The sequence below is a fragment of the Astyanax mexicanus genome, chromosome 18 (genome assembly GCF_023375975.1).
Source record: "Astyanax mexicanus isolate ESR-SI-001 chromosome 18, AstMex3_surface, whole genome shotgun sequence".
Classification (NCBI taxonomy): Eukaryota; Metazoa; Chordata; class Actinopteri; order Characiformes; family Acestrorhamphidae; genus Astyanax; species Astyanax mexicanus.
Genome location: NC_064425.1, coordinates 21,242,838 through 21,258,762, shown reverse-complemented (window position 1 = coordinate 21,258,762; position 15,925 = coordinate 21,242,838). Strand labels below are relative to the sequence as shown.

General features: G+C 35.8%; 1 protein-coding gene across 11 annotated transcripts in view; it reads left to right on the top strand.

The window, feature by feature from the left end:
* The window catches only part of tenm4 (teneurin transmembrane protein 4), a 332,448-nt gene that overhangs the window by 76,759 nt on the left and 239,764 nt on the right, over window positions 1-15,925 (top strand). For all 11 annotated transcript variants that reach the window (XM_049467313.1, XM_049467314.1, XM_049467315.1 and 8 more), the window contains exon 2: window positions 9,371-9,653. In XM_049467313.1, coding sequence (XP_049323270.1) covers window positions 9,431-9,653 — 223 coding nt within the window. In that variant the 5' untranslated portion in view covers window positions 9,371-9,430. The remainder of the gene's footprint in view (window positions 1-9,370; window positions 9,654-15,925) is intronic.

Genomic DNA, 15,925 nt, shown 5'->3' with positions numbered 1-15,925 from the left:
TGCAGGCCTCCCAGGGTGTTTTGCAGCGCAGCTCCTGCCCTCCCTCCTGCTTCTCCTGCTTCTCCTGCTTCTGCTGCTTTTTAATAAATGGCTGCAGAGGTTAATGGCATTCATATTGTTTGGTTTGGGGTGCAGAAAGTGATACAGTGCTCTGTTCACAACCATTTCTCCAAGGCCCTCTTCCCACCTCCAGCAGCTGCCGAGGCACGACTTGTTTTTCTGCATATGAAATCCAGCACCTGCGCGCAGAGGAATGGTTCGGGGGTCCGCGTTAGGCTAGGCTAGCATATTCACCTCATCACGCACCCGGAAAAGGGTAAACACAGGGCAAGATTTTAAAAGGATTTTTCTTCTTTATTTTTATCTTTGGATCTAAAGTAGCAAGTCGAGCTTCAGTGCGATTGTTTATTGAATGAGAACTTCAGCAATCGATGGCTCTGAGTTTGTAAGGAAAGTGAGACCTGAGTGCTGGATCATTTTATAGATATGCTATTAGCTGCCTTCCCGTGAGTGCGCTGCGGGTGGTGTGCACCAGCTATGCTTAAATCCTAATTCCTTTGCTTTTATATCAATGTGGGATGTTTTTGTGCAGTAGAACATTGCCAGGCAGTTTGAAGCTAATGCTAATGCCAATTATCATTTTCTCTTGTATCAGGGGAGCAAATAAGGCGCTGGCAAATGTTCCTACAGAGACTGCAGGAAGTTAAACAGAGTAAAGAAGTTGGATTGGTAAAAATGTCTGAGGTGGATATATTGTGCTAATACAGTGTAAGGAATTGACTATAATTGAAATACTATTTGGCATTTCTTATAGAAAACCAAGTATATTTCTGTTCTGTCCTACAACAAACTACAGTATATACAATACCAGTTAAAAGTTTGGACACACCTGTTCATTCAGTGTTTTAATTTTGTATATTTTGTATATTTTTTGATCATATAGTAAGTTTAAAAGTGTTAAACAAACCAAAATACTCTGTGAAGCATTTAGATGCTCTTATCTGGGGTTAAGCTGATAACTTGCAGTTTCTGAGGCTGGTAACTCTGATGAACTTATCCTGTGCACAAGAGGTATCTCTCAGTCTTCTTTTCCTGTGACCAGTTTCATCATGACGTTTTTGATGGTCTTTGAGACTGCACTTGAGGATACTTTCTAAGTTCTTAAAAAGTTCAAATTGACCAAACTTCATTTCTTAAAGTATTTTTTCTTTACCTAGAGTTGTTTTTTCATAATATGGATTAGAAAATTAGAAAATCTTACAGAAAAAATGTCCAGTATTGCATTAAAGACGGCCACTACAAGTGGAACAAATGCATTTTTTCATTTTTGATTAATTCGGCAGGAAAAATATAAACCTGGCAACCCTGATGGCTGATTAGAACACTTTCTCAAACCCACTGCTTGAGTTTCTACACAACATCCAACTCAGTAGGTGCTCACATGCATTCTGATTTATTTTCCTTTTGACATAATGAACCCTATTAGCATCTTATATAATAATATATAATCTTATAGGGATGGAATGAACATCTATGTATGAGGTTGTGTTTTTTATGTGTTTTATAACTATTCCCTACTATATAACCTCAAATTGAGTTCCTAAAAAGTAGTGTTTATCTATCACCTGTTTAGGTTTACCATTAGATTACAATCTAATTTGTGTAGAAATGTCCAGGATTTTTTATTGTATTAACATTCATTTGCACTGTTCTTAACTTTGCCATGGTCCTAAACTTTGGCCAACTTAAAGCCCCCCAATTCACAACATCCTAACTGCAGAAAATGCCCATCTGTTCCCATTTTCTCGTGTTTTAAAAGCCAAAATATATTTACCCTAACATAAAAAAGATAAATATGGTGCCATTTTTATGTACAGCTCTGAAAAAAACTTAAAAATTAAGAAACCACTTCAGTTTCTGAATCAGTTTATTTTATTTTGCTGTTTATAGGTATATGTTTGAGTAAAATGAACATTGATGTTTGATTATATAAATGACGTACAACATTTATTTCAAATTCCACATACAATATTATTATTTTGAGCATTTATTTGGAGAAAATAACAAAAAGAAGTAGAGCTTTCAGACCTTAAATAATACAAAGAAAACAAGTTCATATTCATCAAGTTTTAAAAGTTCTCCTCCACCAGTCTTACACATTGCTTTTGGATAACTTTATGCCTGCACTCCTGGTTCAAAAATTCATGCAGTTCAGCGTGTGATCATCCATGTTTCTGTTGATTATATTCCAGAGTTTTTTGATTTGGTAAAATCAAAGGAAATCATCATCTTTATGTGGTCTCTTAGTTTTTTCAGAGCTGTATATATCATAACAGTGATGCGAGTGAAGCGTATTGTATTTTGACATGTTCAGCAAGCTCTCGCAGTGTGTGACATACAGTAGAGCAGTAGACGTACATTTGTCTAGAATGTTCTGCACCTGTGTTAACTTTCTCTTCACGCGTCAGTCTCTAGTCAGTCAGACTTTTCTTCTTCTTTTTATACACCTCCTGCACAACAGGGCACAGATCCAGTTGTTCTCGGCGTCTTGTTGGCATCTTGTTTGCAGCCACCGCTGAGCTCCAGGGATTAGATAAAAACAGACTAGACAGATTATTCATACAACCAAACGTACTATCAAAGGTAAACACAGGGCGCGGATGTTTCCTTACTTTTCCATGATAACGCGAGCTTAACTTCTTAGCAGTCAGTCACGGCGCGCTCTTTTTGCTAATATATGCTTTCGCGGGAGCTGTCGCGGTCGTGCGTGATGCCTGTTGGTTTGCTGAAAGAACGGATCTCTTTCCCATGGCCTCAAAGGTACAACCTCGCACATACCAGCCGCTCAATAACGAGGAGGAAGGCATACGCGCGAGAGCGTCGCGGTCGTTCCGCTGAACCCGACTCTCTGGGATTTAAGACAATGCGCGAGAACAAAACCCCCTTAAAAATGGACATAAAGCCTCCCGCAGCATTAGCATAGGCTTGAGGACCCTGGGTAAAAGCTCAAAAATTCGTAACCCAGAAGGTAAACGCTCTGCAATGCAGGGCCGGCAGCTGAAGGGCTCTTGCGGGGCTTTAAGAGAAAGGCTGTTTTTGTGGATGACGGAGGTCCCCGCACAGAGGTCTCCAAGTCATTAATCACAGCCATCTTTTCAGCTGTCAGTCCATACAAAAGGTGACCCCAGTGCCAAAATGGGGCTGGCAATAAAGAGGCCATTGAAGGGGGGTTTGATCTAGTTTACTGTGGACAACTGCCCTAACTCAAAACACTTACAGTGTTCTAGCCCTAAAGAGCCTCACAGAAAAGGAAGGAGCAGATTGGGAGCTGGACTGGTTCCTGTGTGGGTTTATTTGGGCAGATGGGGCATTAATCCTTACAGTAGAGCTTTTCTATCAGTTGAAAAAGGAGAGATTCATCATTTACCCAGCTTGTTTAAACTTCAAGCACCATCAAGTTTTTTTTTTCTTTCTATTTGGAATCTGTATGGTTGCAGTAGTCCAGTCTTAGACCTGTTGACTAGTTCTGTGAACTAGGGATGGACAATTTGGCCCTAAATGATTGTGATACCACAATATTTTGGGGTTTTTGTTTTATAATATTTTGGGCGATCTTTATTAACTTTTAAAAATATTTTCATTCATTTCAACAATATAATGGTGCAATAAAATGTAAAGGGTTTTTGTTTTAATATAAATATAGCAGTTTCAGTAGACTCAGATTCCGTAGACACATACAATGCCAATCAATTTTTAATAAACAGTAACTTAACATTTTGTATAAAGTAATAATAATGCAACAACATAAATAAAAAAACATAAAAATACTAAAATGCAGAATACTAAATCAATATTTGGTGGAATTACCCTGATTTTTAATCACAGTTTTCATGTATCTTGGCCTGCTCTCCTCCACCAGTCTTACACACTGCTTTTGGATAGCTTTATTCCACGCCTGGTGCAGAAATTCAAGCAGTTCAGCTTGGTTTGATGGCTTGTGATCATCCATCTTCCTCTTGATTATATTCCAGAGGTTTTCAATTTGGTCAAATCAAAAAAAAAAAAAAGAAAATGTATCATTTTTAAGTGGTCTCTTAATTTTTTACAGAGCTTTATGTATATATGAAGAAGAAGAAAAAGAAAGAATGGCAAATCATGGGAAGATACGAAAGATGTGGAAGTCTTAAATACAAATTGCAGTATTAGTATTAGTATTAGTTAAATCTTTTAGCTGCATATCTCAATGAAAAAGTCATTTTCTCCATGGCATAAATCTCCTGAACAATTTTAACCCACTCATGTTGGTCAGATTTTTTTAACACTATTTCGAATAAACCACTGTTTGACATCAATCTTTTACATGTAATCTAATAATTAATCAATTAAAAATACTGAGTTTTGCAAAACAGAATATCGTGAATATCGCCAGCACTAATATACTGTATATAAACTGCAAACATTAATAATTATACAAAATTAAAATTATAAAGCAAATAGATAATATAACATCAATACAAAAATATAAAATATAATACAAAATTGCTTTCAAAATACATTATCACACACTAACTGTGAACTGCCCAGATATACTGTAGCCTGTAAAGCAGCGCACAGCCTGCTTTCAGCACACACAACACTAAGCATGGCTCTCAGCTCAATCCATTTCAGATAATTCGCTCCGTGCTGCATGACACACTTGATTTGAAGCCCAGAGATTGTGAAGAGCTCGACTGAAGCAAATGAAATGAATCAAGCGGGGAAATCGCTCTACCTTTAAGTGAGCCTCCGAGAAAACAATGACCCAGCCTCTAATCAACTTTATAAATCCACATCGACATGCCCTAAGCCTGTTCACCACACACAACACTACGGGATAATCTGCTAAGAGTGAATGGAGGAAGCTGCAGTTCAGTTAAAGCTCTGTTCAGACCCGTATACTCGCCGAGGCTCCATCTCACTGCTGAAGCTGTTCAATCTAGGAATTGCAATTTGCTTTTCACTATGGCTGCTGTGAAAGTAACATTACTCACTTCCATTAGCATGCAGACTGTTGTGTGGCAGTTCATCAGTCTTTAGTAACAAAGGCCTGTTTTTTTTCACACGGTGTAGTTTGTTTTGTGTAATTAGTTTCATTGATCGACATAATCGTCCAGTTATTTTTGTCACTTTCCGAATTCATAGAGAAAGCTCTATACAATCCTGTTTTAATGAGAGATGGCATTAAATATGTGTGAACAACAAATTAAAATCTAATGGACATAAACATAATTGGAGGGAAATCAGATGGAAATGTATAACTCGTTATTTTATTACACCTTTACAAAGACCTGGAGAGAACTGGAAATGAGTTGCGCGATACATTACAAAAAATATTAGAATATTAGAAATTAACCACATATATGATATTTTATTTTTAGGAGAGATTAGACTTCAAGCTATATGATCAATAGATATATCTGGAATATACTTTTGAATGCAGTTAAAAAAAGCCATAACAAGGAGATGGCATATAGCGTAGCTGATCCCTCAGTAATGGAAGAATGGATGCCGATATATAATATATGTAAACGAAATATATGTAATAGAAAAAAATAAAAATAATTTCTATTAGGCTGCAGTTGTCAAAATTTGCAAAACTACTTGTCAAAAAGGAAAAATGTAAATTCTTGGAAGTACACACTGGAAAAATAAAGAAAGCACTTAACATTTTACACTGTGATTCATTCGTGTCACAGTTTTAATGTTTTCTTATTTTTATCAAAATATAAAAAACAAAAATTGGTCAAGGTTTTATGATGAATGGACTAATAGAAAAATTGCTCAAATGGCTCCAAAATCACTTCTACTTATTTACTCCCATTAAAATGTTACATTTCCTTTTGCTTTGGAGTTTAATTCCCATTTTAAAAACATGAGTGTTTTTGAGTGACAGCTCAAGATTTTCACAATAGAGCAGTTGATCTCAAACTGGTCCTCAGAGACCCCCAGATGGTCCATACCTCAGATCACTACACATATGGATGGAGCAAATATATGGACCATCTGCCCGTCCCAGAGGTCTGGTTTGAGAACTGCTGTGAATGACAATTAATTACATTTTTGATTCACTAGAGATTTATTTCTATTTATTTTCTCCCAAATTTAGCTAGACTAGTCTAGCCCACCCATTTAGCTTCTTGTCAGTGATGCCACAACACACTAGTGAGGTCAGCCGCCATCTCTTTTTGCACTGCTGCAGATGCAGCATTGTCGTGAAGTCAGCGCGCTTGGAGGACAGCGCAGCGACTTGGTTCTGATACATCAGCTCACAGAAGCCTTTTACTAATTGACGTCACCCTTGGCGTGGAAAAGGGGAAAGAGCACAATCTACCCCTCAGAAGGAGCAAAGCCAATTGTGCTCTCTCAGGGCTCCAGCAGCTGATGGCAAGCTGCATGACAGGGATTCGAACCAGCAATCTCTCGATCATAATGGCAGCGCACATTTTTGATTCACAATAGGGAATTTATTCAACCAGCTTATGTATTTATTCACAGTAAAGGGAAGTTATTGTATTATATTTGTTCAGTAAATCTATTCTTCATTTACAATAGAGAGGCAGTTCATGGATTTTATGCTTATATGTTTTTTGTGATGATTTACCCACTTCTGAAATTGATTGTTTCTGATTCTGCCAGAAGTAGAGGGACTGAATAATTGATAAGAATCAGAGTTAATTAATTTGTTCAGCGTATTGATTTCCGATAGAAAGTGAATGGATTTAACTATACAATTTATTGATTCAGAATTCAGTATCAGTTAATTTCATCTGTGAATTGGGTTACAATACAGAATCAGTTCATTCAGACAGTCAGTCAGTCTATGGACAATTTTACAGTTCATTACAGAATCATTTAATTCTGTCAGTCTCTGAATTGTTTTACTAAAGAGAATCACTTTAAATCAGTTTATAAGTTGATTCACAACAAAGAATCAATTATCAGTGTACATCCATCTAGGAATCCTTTCATAAAAGAGAACCAGCTGATGGATTTTAGAGTTGTATCTTTAACAATTGAACTCCTACTGCTGCTTCGGCGTTTCTGACAGAGGGAGAGGGGCTGTATCTCCGCTCCCAGCCGTGATTCACATTTTACAAACAACACCTGCCACTTAAAAGCTGCTGGAAGTGCCGCACCTCTCTCTGAGGCTTATTTGAAAAAAGGGGAAAATGGCGATCGTAAAGTATACAGCCCCAAGAATGGTTGCGCCGTATTTTACCAAAACGAATCCCGCTGGCTGGCTGCACTGGGTGCGTCTGCATTTTTATCAAAGGCACAGAAGTGCTGCAGTGTCGCATAATGGAAGTTAGGACTGGGACAGGAAAGATAATGCATTATCAGAGGATTATCTTCAGTAGTGTGCTTTGTGCTGTTCTTTGTTTGAATGGTTTTGCTGGTTTGCTTATATCTGTGTGTATCTGTGATGTTCCTGCTCATAAAATTCTGAAATTATTGTTTTTATGTCTTTATTTTTCCATGGCATCATCTTTCGTATTGGAATTGCTGAAATGTACATTCATTAACCCCTTAAACCCATTAAATACAAGGCATACTTTTGTGACTGTTTTTTTATTTTCCTCAAAACTACATTCGTTACAATTACAATTTAAATCTAAATCACTTTAATAGATTCCTACATACAACCTTGTGGGACTTCCCAATACATATAGTATATATAAACTATTTGGTACCACTTTAAAATAAGACTACCTTTATAAAGGGTTTATAAATGGTTTACAATTAGTTAATTAACGGTTACTAATTAGGTTGTAAATGCCCTAAAAATCATTAATAATCAGTTATAACACAGACGTAGAAAGGGCAACAATGACCTGTTGTTTCCAATACGAAAGATGATGCCATGGAAAAATAAAGACATAAAAACAATAATTTCAGAATTTTACGAGCAGTAACATTGTTCACACAGATATAACCATTTATAAACCCTTTATAACGGTAGTCTTATTTTAAAGTGGTACTGTGTAGATAAACTATTTGGTGCCACTTAAAAATAAGGCTCCCTAATAAAGGGTTTATAAATAGTTTATAAAGGATGGTTCTAAATTGAGTTGACATTAGGCCTGTCACAATAAGATTTTTTTGCGATAAGGAATTATTGTGATACACAATATTTTTTTTTTTCATTTTAAGGCTTCAAGACATTAAATTCCACTGATGTAATGAGAACAGGATAGCTTTTAAAAAACAATCATACACTTTTAAAGACAACAACATTTGAATTAATCATAGTTTGGGAATGATCTGATTATTTCTTCACTGCCGTTCACACTGTGTGTATGGAGTCACAGTTATTGACTAAATATACAGAGTTTTTGAAGGCTAAAATAAAATATAGTTCACTGTTATATATGTGAACAAACATACAAATAAACACAATATACGATATCACGATTATCAAATATTATTGAGATCATATTCATTTATTGTACGATAAATCGATAATGTAATTATCTTGACAGGCCTATTGAAATATTTTACTTTAAAAACATTAATAAGCACGTCAATAAACACATTAATAAAAAGGAACAACAGTGAAAATAATATATATATATATTTTAAATATAATAATAATGAAATAATATAGAAAGTCTGTTATTATTGTTAAATAAATAAAGTTATTAACAGGAAAGTTAATGCTGACTAATGGAAAAGAGAAAGTAAGATAAGATCTAGAAGAAGTTTAACAGTATAAATTAATGTGAAAATTACTATTTAGTACACAACAGGCCACTGTTGCTTATCCTATTCATGTGTTGTAACCGCTTATTAATGGTTTATAAACTAATTAATAACCATTAATAAACTTGTACCCTTGTAAACTATTTATAAACCCTTTATAAAGGAGCCTTATTTTAAAGTGGAACCAACTAGTTGTTTACACTGTAATATAGCATTTCTTAACATTTCTTAATTCAGTTGCAGCCTGTTCATTGTAACAGAGAAACCTGTAGCATGTTAAGAATTAAGCAGAGTTCATCTATGGGAATAAGATGGCTGCGTATTGTAATCCGTTCTATTATTGACTTATTGAGCGTTATCTTTACCTGAGACACTAAAATGACTCTTTTGGCAAAGAATTGAAAGCTCTTTTTTATTTAATCTTGTCAAAAGAAAGATAACTAAAGTACATTTACAATGTGACAGTGCGCAAAATTGAAAAGTTGTAATTGCCATTGAATTTTCCTCAGTGTCTCCTGATTTGATCAGAAGCAGCAAAGCGTCTCAAACATAAAAAAAGACAGAAAGAAAGAAAGAAAGAAAGAAAACCCTAAAACCTAACCATGACTCCATGTTTTTTTTTCTATTGTAGAATCAGAGGGACTGAACTGGATCCTTCCTCATTGATGTGGAGAACTGAGACGTGCTGAAGATGGAAGTGAAGGAACGCAGACCGTATCGCTCTCTGACGGCGCGGCGGGACACAGAGCGCCGCTACACCAGCTCATCCGCCGACAGTGAGGACGGCAAACTCAACCCCAAATCCTACAGCTCCAGCGAGACCCTCAAGGCCTTCGACCAGGACCCCCGCATGACCTACGGTGGCCGTGTAAAAGAAGTGGTGCATCATGAAGTGGACGAGTTCGGCAGGCAAGGTAAGAAATCGATAATCTGTGCTGAAATATATACCCATTAACCTCTTAAAATTATATTGAGGCATGCTTTTTGTTACAGTTTTTCTCAAAAGTACATTAGCTCTAACATAGAACCTTGTGGGACTCCACAATTTTATATATATATATATATATATATATATATATATATAATGTATTATTTGTTCATAGGCTCTGCTTTAGGAATAATAACTAGGGGAAAAAAAAGAATAAAGAATACAGCAGTCCTTAAATAACAATGGCTGTGACTGAAATGGCTCCCTACTCCCTCATTAGTGTAGCGCTATATAGGGAACACTGTGTAGTTCACTAAGTAGTGGTGAAACAGGAGACAATTCGGACACTACCTCATCATTATCATGCGCCAGCACCGGCGCATAAACACACACAGGTGAGAGAGGGGTTGAGCCGTGTTTAAAACTCTATAAACACACTGAACTGGGCTCTGAATTAAAGTTAGTGAAGCTCTGAACTGATCATGTTACTTTTACGCTGTTTAAAAGATAATCCTCACATTAATGAACTACATGGAGAAACATCTGAAATTAACAGCGTACACTGGCTCGAAATTGAGAGGAGGAAACGCTCTGCGTTGACGGGAGGACAAAACTACCAAGTGTTAAAAGTTTGGAAATTGAACTCATCAGTGTTGTAGTTAGATATCTAACCTCGTAGAGACAGAGCTTTTAGTCCTGCTGATGAAATTTTGAACAAGCTGTATTTATGTTAGTTATTATATAAGCTGTGTATATGTATTGTCCACATTATACAATTTTTTTTGTAATTGTCAAGATAATTGGTGATATTTAACACATTTAAGGTATTTTATTTAAGATCATGTTGGAATGAGCCTTTAATGTTGTTGATATGATGAACATCAGCTGTTTGGGTGGTTTTCTCAGTATTTTTGCAAATTTTAAACAAGTTTTCAAATTCGCCAAATTGGTTTTATCTGAATTCCACTGTAACAATCTGGCAACCGTTTGTTTAACTGTCTGTTGCGAGACCAGCAATGCATTTTGGGACACATTTAGCTCGCTTAGTAAGCAGCGATGTTTACTATATATCATGATGCATTATGGGAGTTTTTAGTGTCCTCAAAATCACATTTGAATTTCTCCTTACGATTCAGACACTCAGAGAAAAATGGCTGACATACTTAATAGTGCTCTAAATAGTAAATAGGGAGCCATTTCGGTCACAGCCAACGTGTCAAAAATTCTCATTCACATTTTCCCAATCGCCCAATCAGCTAAGACGTTTCTAGTGTGGGAAGCTTGCTTCTTTAGATTTTCCTGGTTTTTAGAGGCTAAAGTAACTAACAAAGAATCATAGGTTACAGAAACCACTTTAACAAAGTCCAACCTGCCTGGAAAATCATCACACACTGGCTTCTAATTGCCTTCGAGAGGAGAAATCTCAAAAAGAAACCAAACCTGATTGACTACACTATGAAAACTAATTTTTTAAAATCTCTTTTATTAAAATAATATTCATTCGTTTATCTATCGTAACATTTTTACAGATAAGTTTATCCTACCAAGTTTTAGCCAGGGTGGGACAACAGAGAATCTCAATAAAAGTGTTTTTGATTTATTTTACCACATTAAAGAGACAACCCGATGTACTCCATAAATGTTAGCTAGCTCAGAACAATCACTGTGTAAATCCTGCAGGGCTGAAACAACACTGAACACTGATGCTTTTCAGGAACAGGTTCATTAAAACAGTTATTATATTATATCTCTGACAAGGGCTGAATGTAGTACTGTTTGAATAATATATGAGTGTAATTTGAATTCAATATTTTAGCCAGAATGCGTAATGATATTTAAATTTCCATGATCAAACTTTAGAACTTCATTTGTCTTTTTAAAAGAACACGGAAGACAAATATTCTGCAGGGTCCGAAAGCATTGGGTAATAGAAATAACGTCTATTTGAGATCACTTGACAGTTTAACACAGTTTGAGGCAACTGCATGCATTTTTCATGATGCTCATGTGTAGCATACTCTTTAGTTATTCATAATCTACAGCCTTGTGTTTCCAGTGCTTAATGTAAGAAGCAGATTGTGGGCAACAAAGATGTTATAGCTGATTCACTATAATAAGGGTTTGGGGAAAACTGTAATATTTGATTTTTCTCCTACCTTTCTCCTACTATTCAATTCAGCTGAGTGTATAAAAAATCATGGTTATACAGCTCTGGAAAAAAATAAGAGAGATTACTTCAGTTTCTGAATCAGTTTCTCTGATTTTGCTATTTAAAGGTAAAAGTTTGAGTAAAATGAACACTATTGTTTTATTCTATAAACTACAGACAACATTTCTCCCAAATTCCAAATAAAAATATTCTAATTTAGAGCATTTATTAGCAAAAATTGAGAAATGTCAGAGATTTCAGACCTCAAATAATGCAAAGAAAACAAGTTCATATTCATAAAGAGATTTAAGAGTTCAGAAATCAATATTCGGTGGAATAACCCTGGTTTTTAATTACAGTTTTCATGCATCTTGACATGTTCCCCTCCACCAGTCTTACACACTGCTTTTGGATAACTTTATGCCTTTACTCCTGGTGCACAAATTCAAGCACTTCAGCTTGGATTGATGGCTTCTGATCATCCATCTTCCTTTTGATTATGTTCTAGAGGTTTTCAATTTGATAAAATCAAGGAAAAACATCATCATTAAGTGGTCTCTTAATATTAAATCTAATATTAATCTAATATTAAATTTCTCCCGTTCTGAAGGCTATAGCTGGTTCACTCTTGCAGATGTAGGTCTGCTCATTAGATCTCTGTGACCAGTAGCAGTACAGAGCTTGATATCGTTCACATGTGTTCTTTTGATGAAGTTATGAATAGCACAGTCACCTTGGTTTCAGGATCACGCTCCTCATTCACCCACCGCACGCTAAAGTACATATCTCTTACATTTAGTTATTGACATGAAAAGCACTATAATAAGTAGCAGCAGGGGGGCTCGTCTTGCAGGCACGAGATAGGCGCCGCGTCCCTGAGCCACGCTTCACAGAGTGATTCCATTCAGGCAATTAAGAAAGACCACGGTGAAGATTTGATCTGCCTTTAATATATTCCCTTCCACTCGTAAAAAAAAAAGGCAGCGCCTAAAAGTTGGGAGATAAAAGGAGCGTTGAATGCAGCGTTGTAGCCCTGCCATTAGCCCAGCAGGAGTTTAATGAGAGGGGCTGAGGTGAATGCCAATTCGCGGATGTCTTTTATGACCTTCTAATGTGTCCAGCTGATGATGACCTGAAAAAATACCCACTTCCCCTCTGTGAATACTAAATGCATTGTAGCTTTCAGAGGCACTAACTGTTATTGTTGTCTGTCTGATCCTATCCAGTATATGTTTATTTATATTTGAAAGCGTTCAGACTTTAATCTGGACTGCTTGCTGATCCTGGGTTTTAAATGGCCCATAATCAGATTTTTTCTTGTGTTTAAGAATTTTTCTCAAGGTTCATTTACAGTGCTGTTAGGCTTTATGTTCCAGAGACAGTCATAAATTACCTTTTAAAGACCATTTTCCACCCTATTTTTATCATTTAGGATTAAGGACTGTTACTGCGACTTAAAGACAAAAAAAGTGATTTTTTGAGGGTCTTTTTCTGCCTTTTACTGTGTCTCATTTAAAACAACCCAGAGCTGGAACACTCCTGAAAAGTGCATTATGAATGGGTGGGGCTAAACTATGGTAGGCTGAATAGTATGTAAGTATGCCTACTATATATAAACTCTTGACTCTCTATATATATAACTCTTGACTCTCAATCAGTCAAGACATTTTTTAGTGTGGGGCGCTTGCTTCTTTAGATTTGCCTGGTCCTTAAAGGCTAAAGTAACTAACAAAGAATAGTAGGTTACAGAAACTTTTTTAGCAGAGTGCAACCTGCCTTCTAAATCAGGGGTGTCCAAACTACGGCCCGTGGGCCATTTGCGGCTCCCGACCCGCGAGGTATTTTAAAAATATAATGAAAGTTGGCTTGTTATTAAGCAGGTTTTTAGAATGTGAGATTCAAAGTTTGAACGCTAGGTGTCAGAAACGGGCCAAAGAGTCTAAAAGTGGAAAGAGTGCGCATTTCTAGCGCAGAAAAACGGGGTAAAAGAGTCTAAAAGCGGAGAGAGTGCGCATTTCTAGCGCAGAAAAACGGGGTAAAAGAGTCTAAAAGCGGAGAGAGTGCGCATTTCTAGCGCAGAAAAACGGGGTAAAAGAGTCTAAAAGCGGAGAGAGTGCGCATTTCTAGCGCAGAAAAACGGGCCAAAGAGTCTAAAAGCGGAGAGGGTGCGCATTTCTAGCGCAGAAAAACGGGCCAAAGAGTCTAAAAGTTGCCGTAATTAAGGAGTTTAATATTAAAAGACATCATGAAATTAAACATCAATTTGAAAAATCTTAGTTTACACAACACTGTCAAAGATAAAGATAGTAAGTCAAGTAAAATGATGTGTAAATGAAATAATCAGGAAAAATGTATTATTTAAAGAGGTGTATTTCATTATTTGTTTTATTACTGAGTCTGTGGCCCGTGACTTCAAATATATTTCTCCTTCTGGCCCCCAACCAAAAAAGTTTGGACACCCCTGCACTAAATCATCTTATATTGGCTTCTAAAGCCTTTGAGAGGAGAAATCTCAAAAAGAAAAACATACCTGATTGATTACACTTATTTGAAATATTCTTCATACGTTCATCAATTTTTACAAAAAAGTTTAGCCTACAAAAGTTCAGATCAATCAAAGTGTTGAGATTCTTGTCTTGTGACACGATCATTTTCCTGTTTTTTTTTTTTTTTATAATTTAGAATAAAATAGGCTATTTTTGTTACTATGCCTTTAAGGCATAATATAGCGTGAATGAGCTCTGTTTTGATTGGCCCTGTTCTGAATGGCCCAGTATTTTGCGTAATTTAAAAAAACCACCAGAGCCTGAAACTAGAAACAGACTAAAAATGAAAAATGTCTAAAACAGGCTGTTGTTGCAGCTTATTTTTCATATATTATACATTTTGAGACTTTCACTACCTACTAGTCATTATTATTTTATAAACTTTATTTTAATGGGTTTGAAGTCATAAAGATGAATAAAGTTTTGGTTTCCATGATAGCAGAGCTTTAACGTAAAATGCTACCATTTGTTAATCATAGCATAATAATAATACATTGACATGCCAGAAATGTTGGGACAGCAACAAGTGTCATGTTCCTTAAAAGTTCCATGGATCCAAACTATTTAAATCAAGTTTTAGAAAAAAGAGCCCTGAATAATAAGAGGCTGAGACTAATGTGCATCTCCTCCTTTTTTTTACGTTTATTTTCTTCTCAAACTCATCTTTTCAGTTTAAATGTTATTTTTTGATAATTCATGGTTTAAATTGGTAAGTTCTGCAGTAAGTTTAATAAAATGTGTGTTTACAACATCTATAATTATCATTATAATTAAGGCTCATTTATATATGTGTGTTTCAAATATTGTTATATCTGTCAGTGCCCACATACTTCTATGTGTTCTTATCGTTGACATAAAGCAGTAAATCCACTGGAGGGACTTTCAGAGTCAAAAGATGATTAATCTACTATTTTTTTTTCTTTGTGTTTATATGGCAGTAGTTGTAATACTGGTGACACTGCCTTCACAGTTCCCAGTTCTGCTGCTTCATTCAGTCCAGAGATTGTGTACAAAAACAGATGAAATGAGTGCAGATTAAAGACAGATTAAGAATCCACCCATATCTATATCTATATCTATATCTATACTTCGCATTGAGCATAAATGAGCTGAATGTTGATTAATAATAGAAATAGACTTTGTTTAATAAAAGCTCAAGGTTAAAATACAGTAGTCTAATCTCTTATTCATGCTTCATAGTGAGACAGTGATCACTTCTAGATCGTGTATTTTTTGTATTCTGTTTAACAAGCACCTCCTCAATTAAAAAAAAGTGCTTCGAGCTGCAACAGAATGGACGACATATTTAGAATGATAAGGCCATGGACAACACACTAAATACAAACAAATGTAATTATTTTAGATCATCTTAATTCTGAACCTCAACCTTTTTTTTTTCTTACATTGAAATAGCCTAACTTGATTGGCAGTCGTAATGCATGTGTTTTTTATTTAATATTGTAGATATATATGCTTTTGTCATGTCCTTGTCCTGTCCCTTTGTCAGCCTCCATGTTTTTTTTCCCCTCCTTTGTTTGTTGTCCTAGACATGTGCTCATAGCA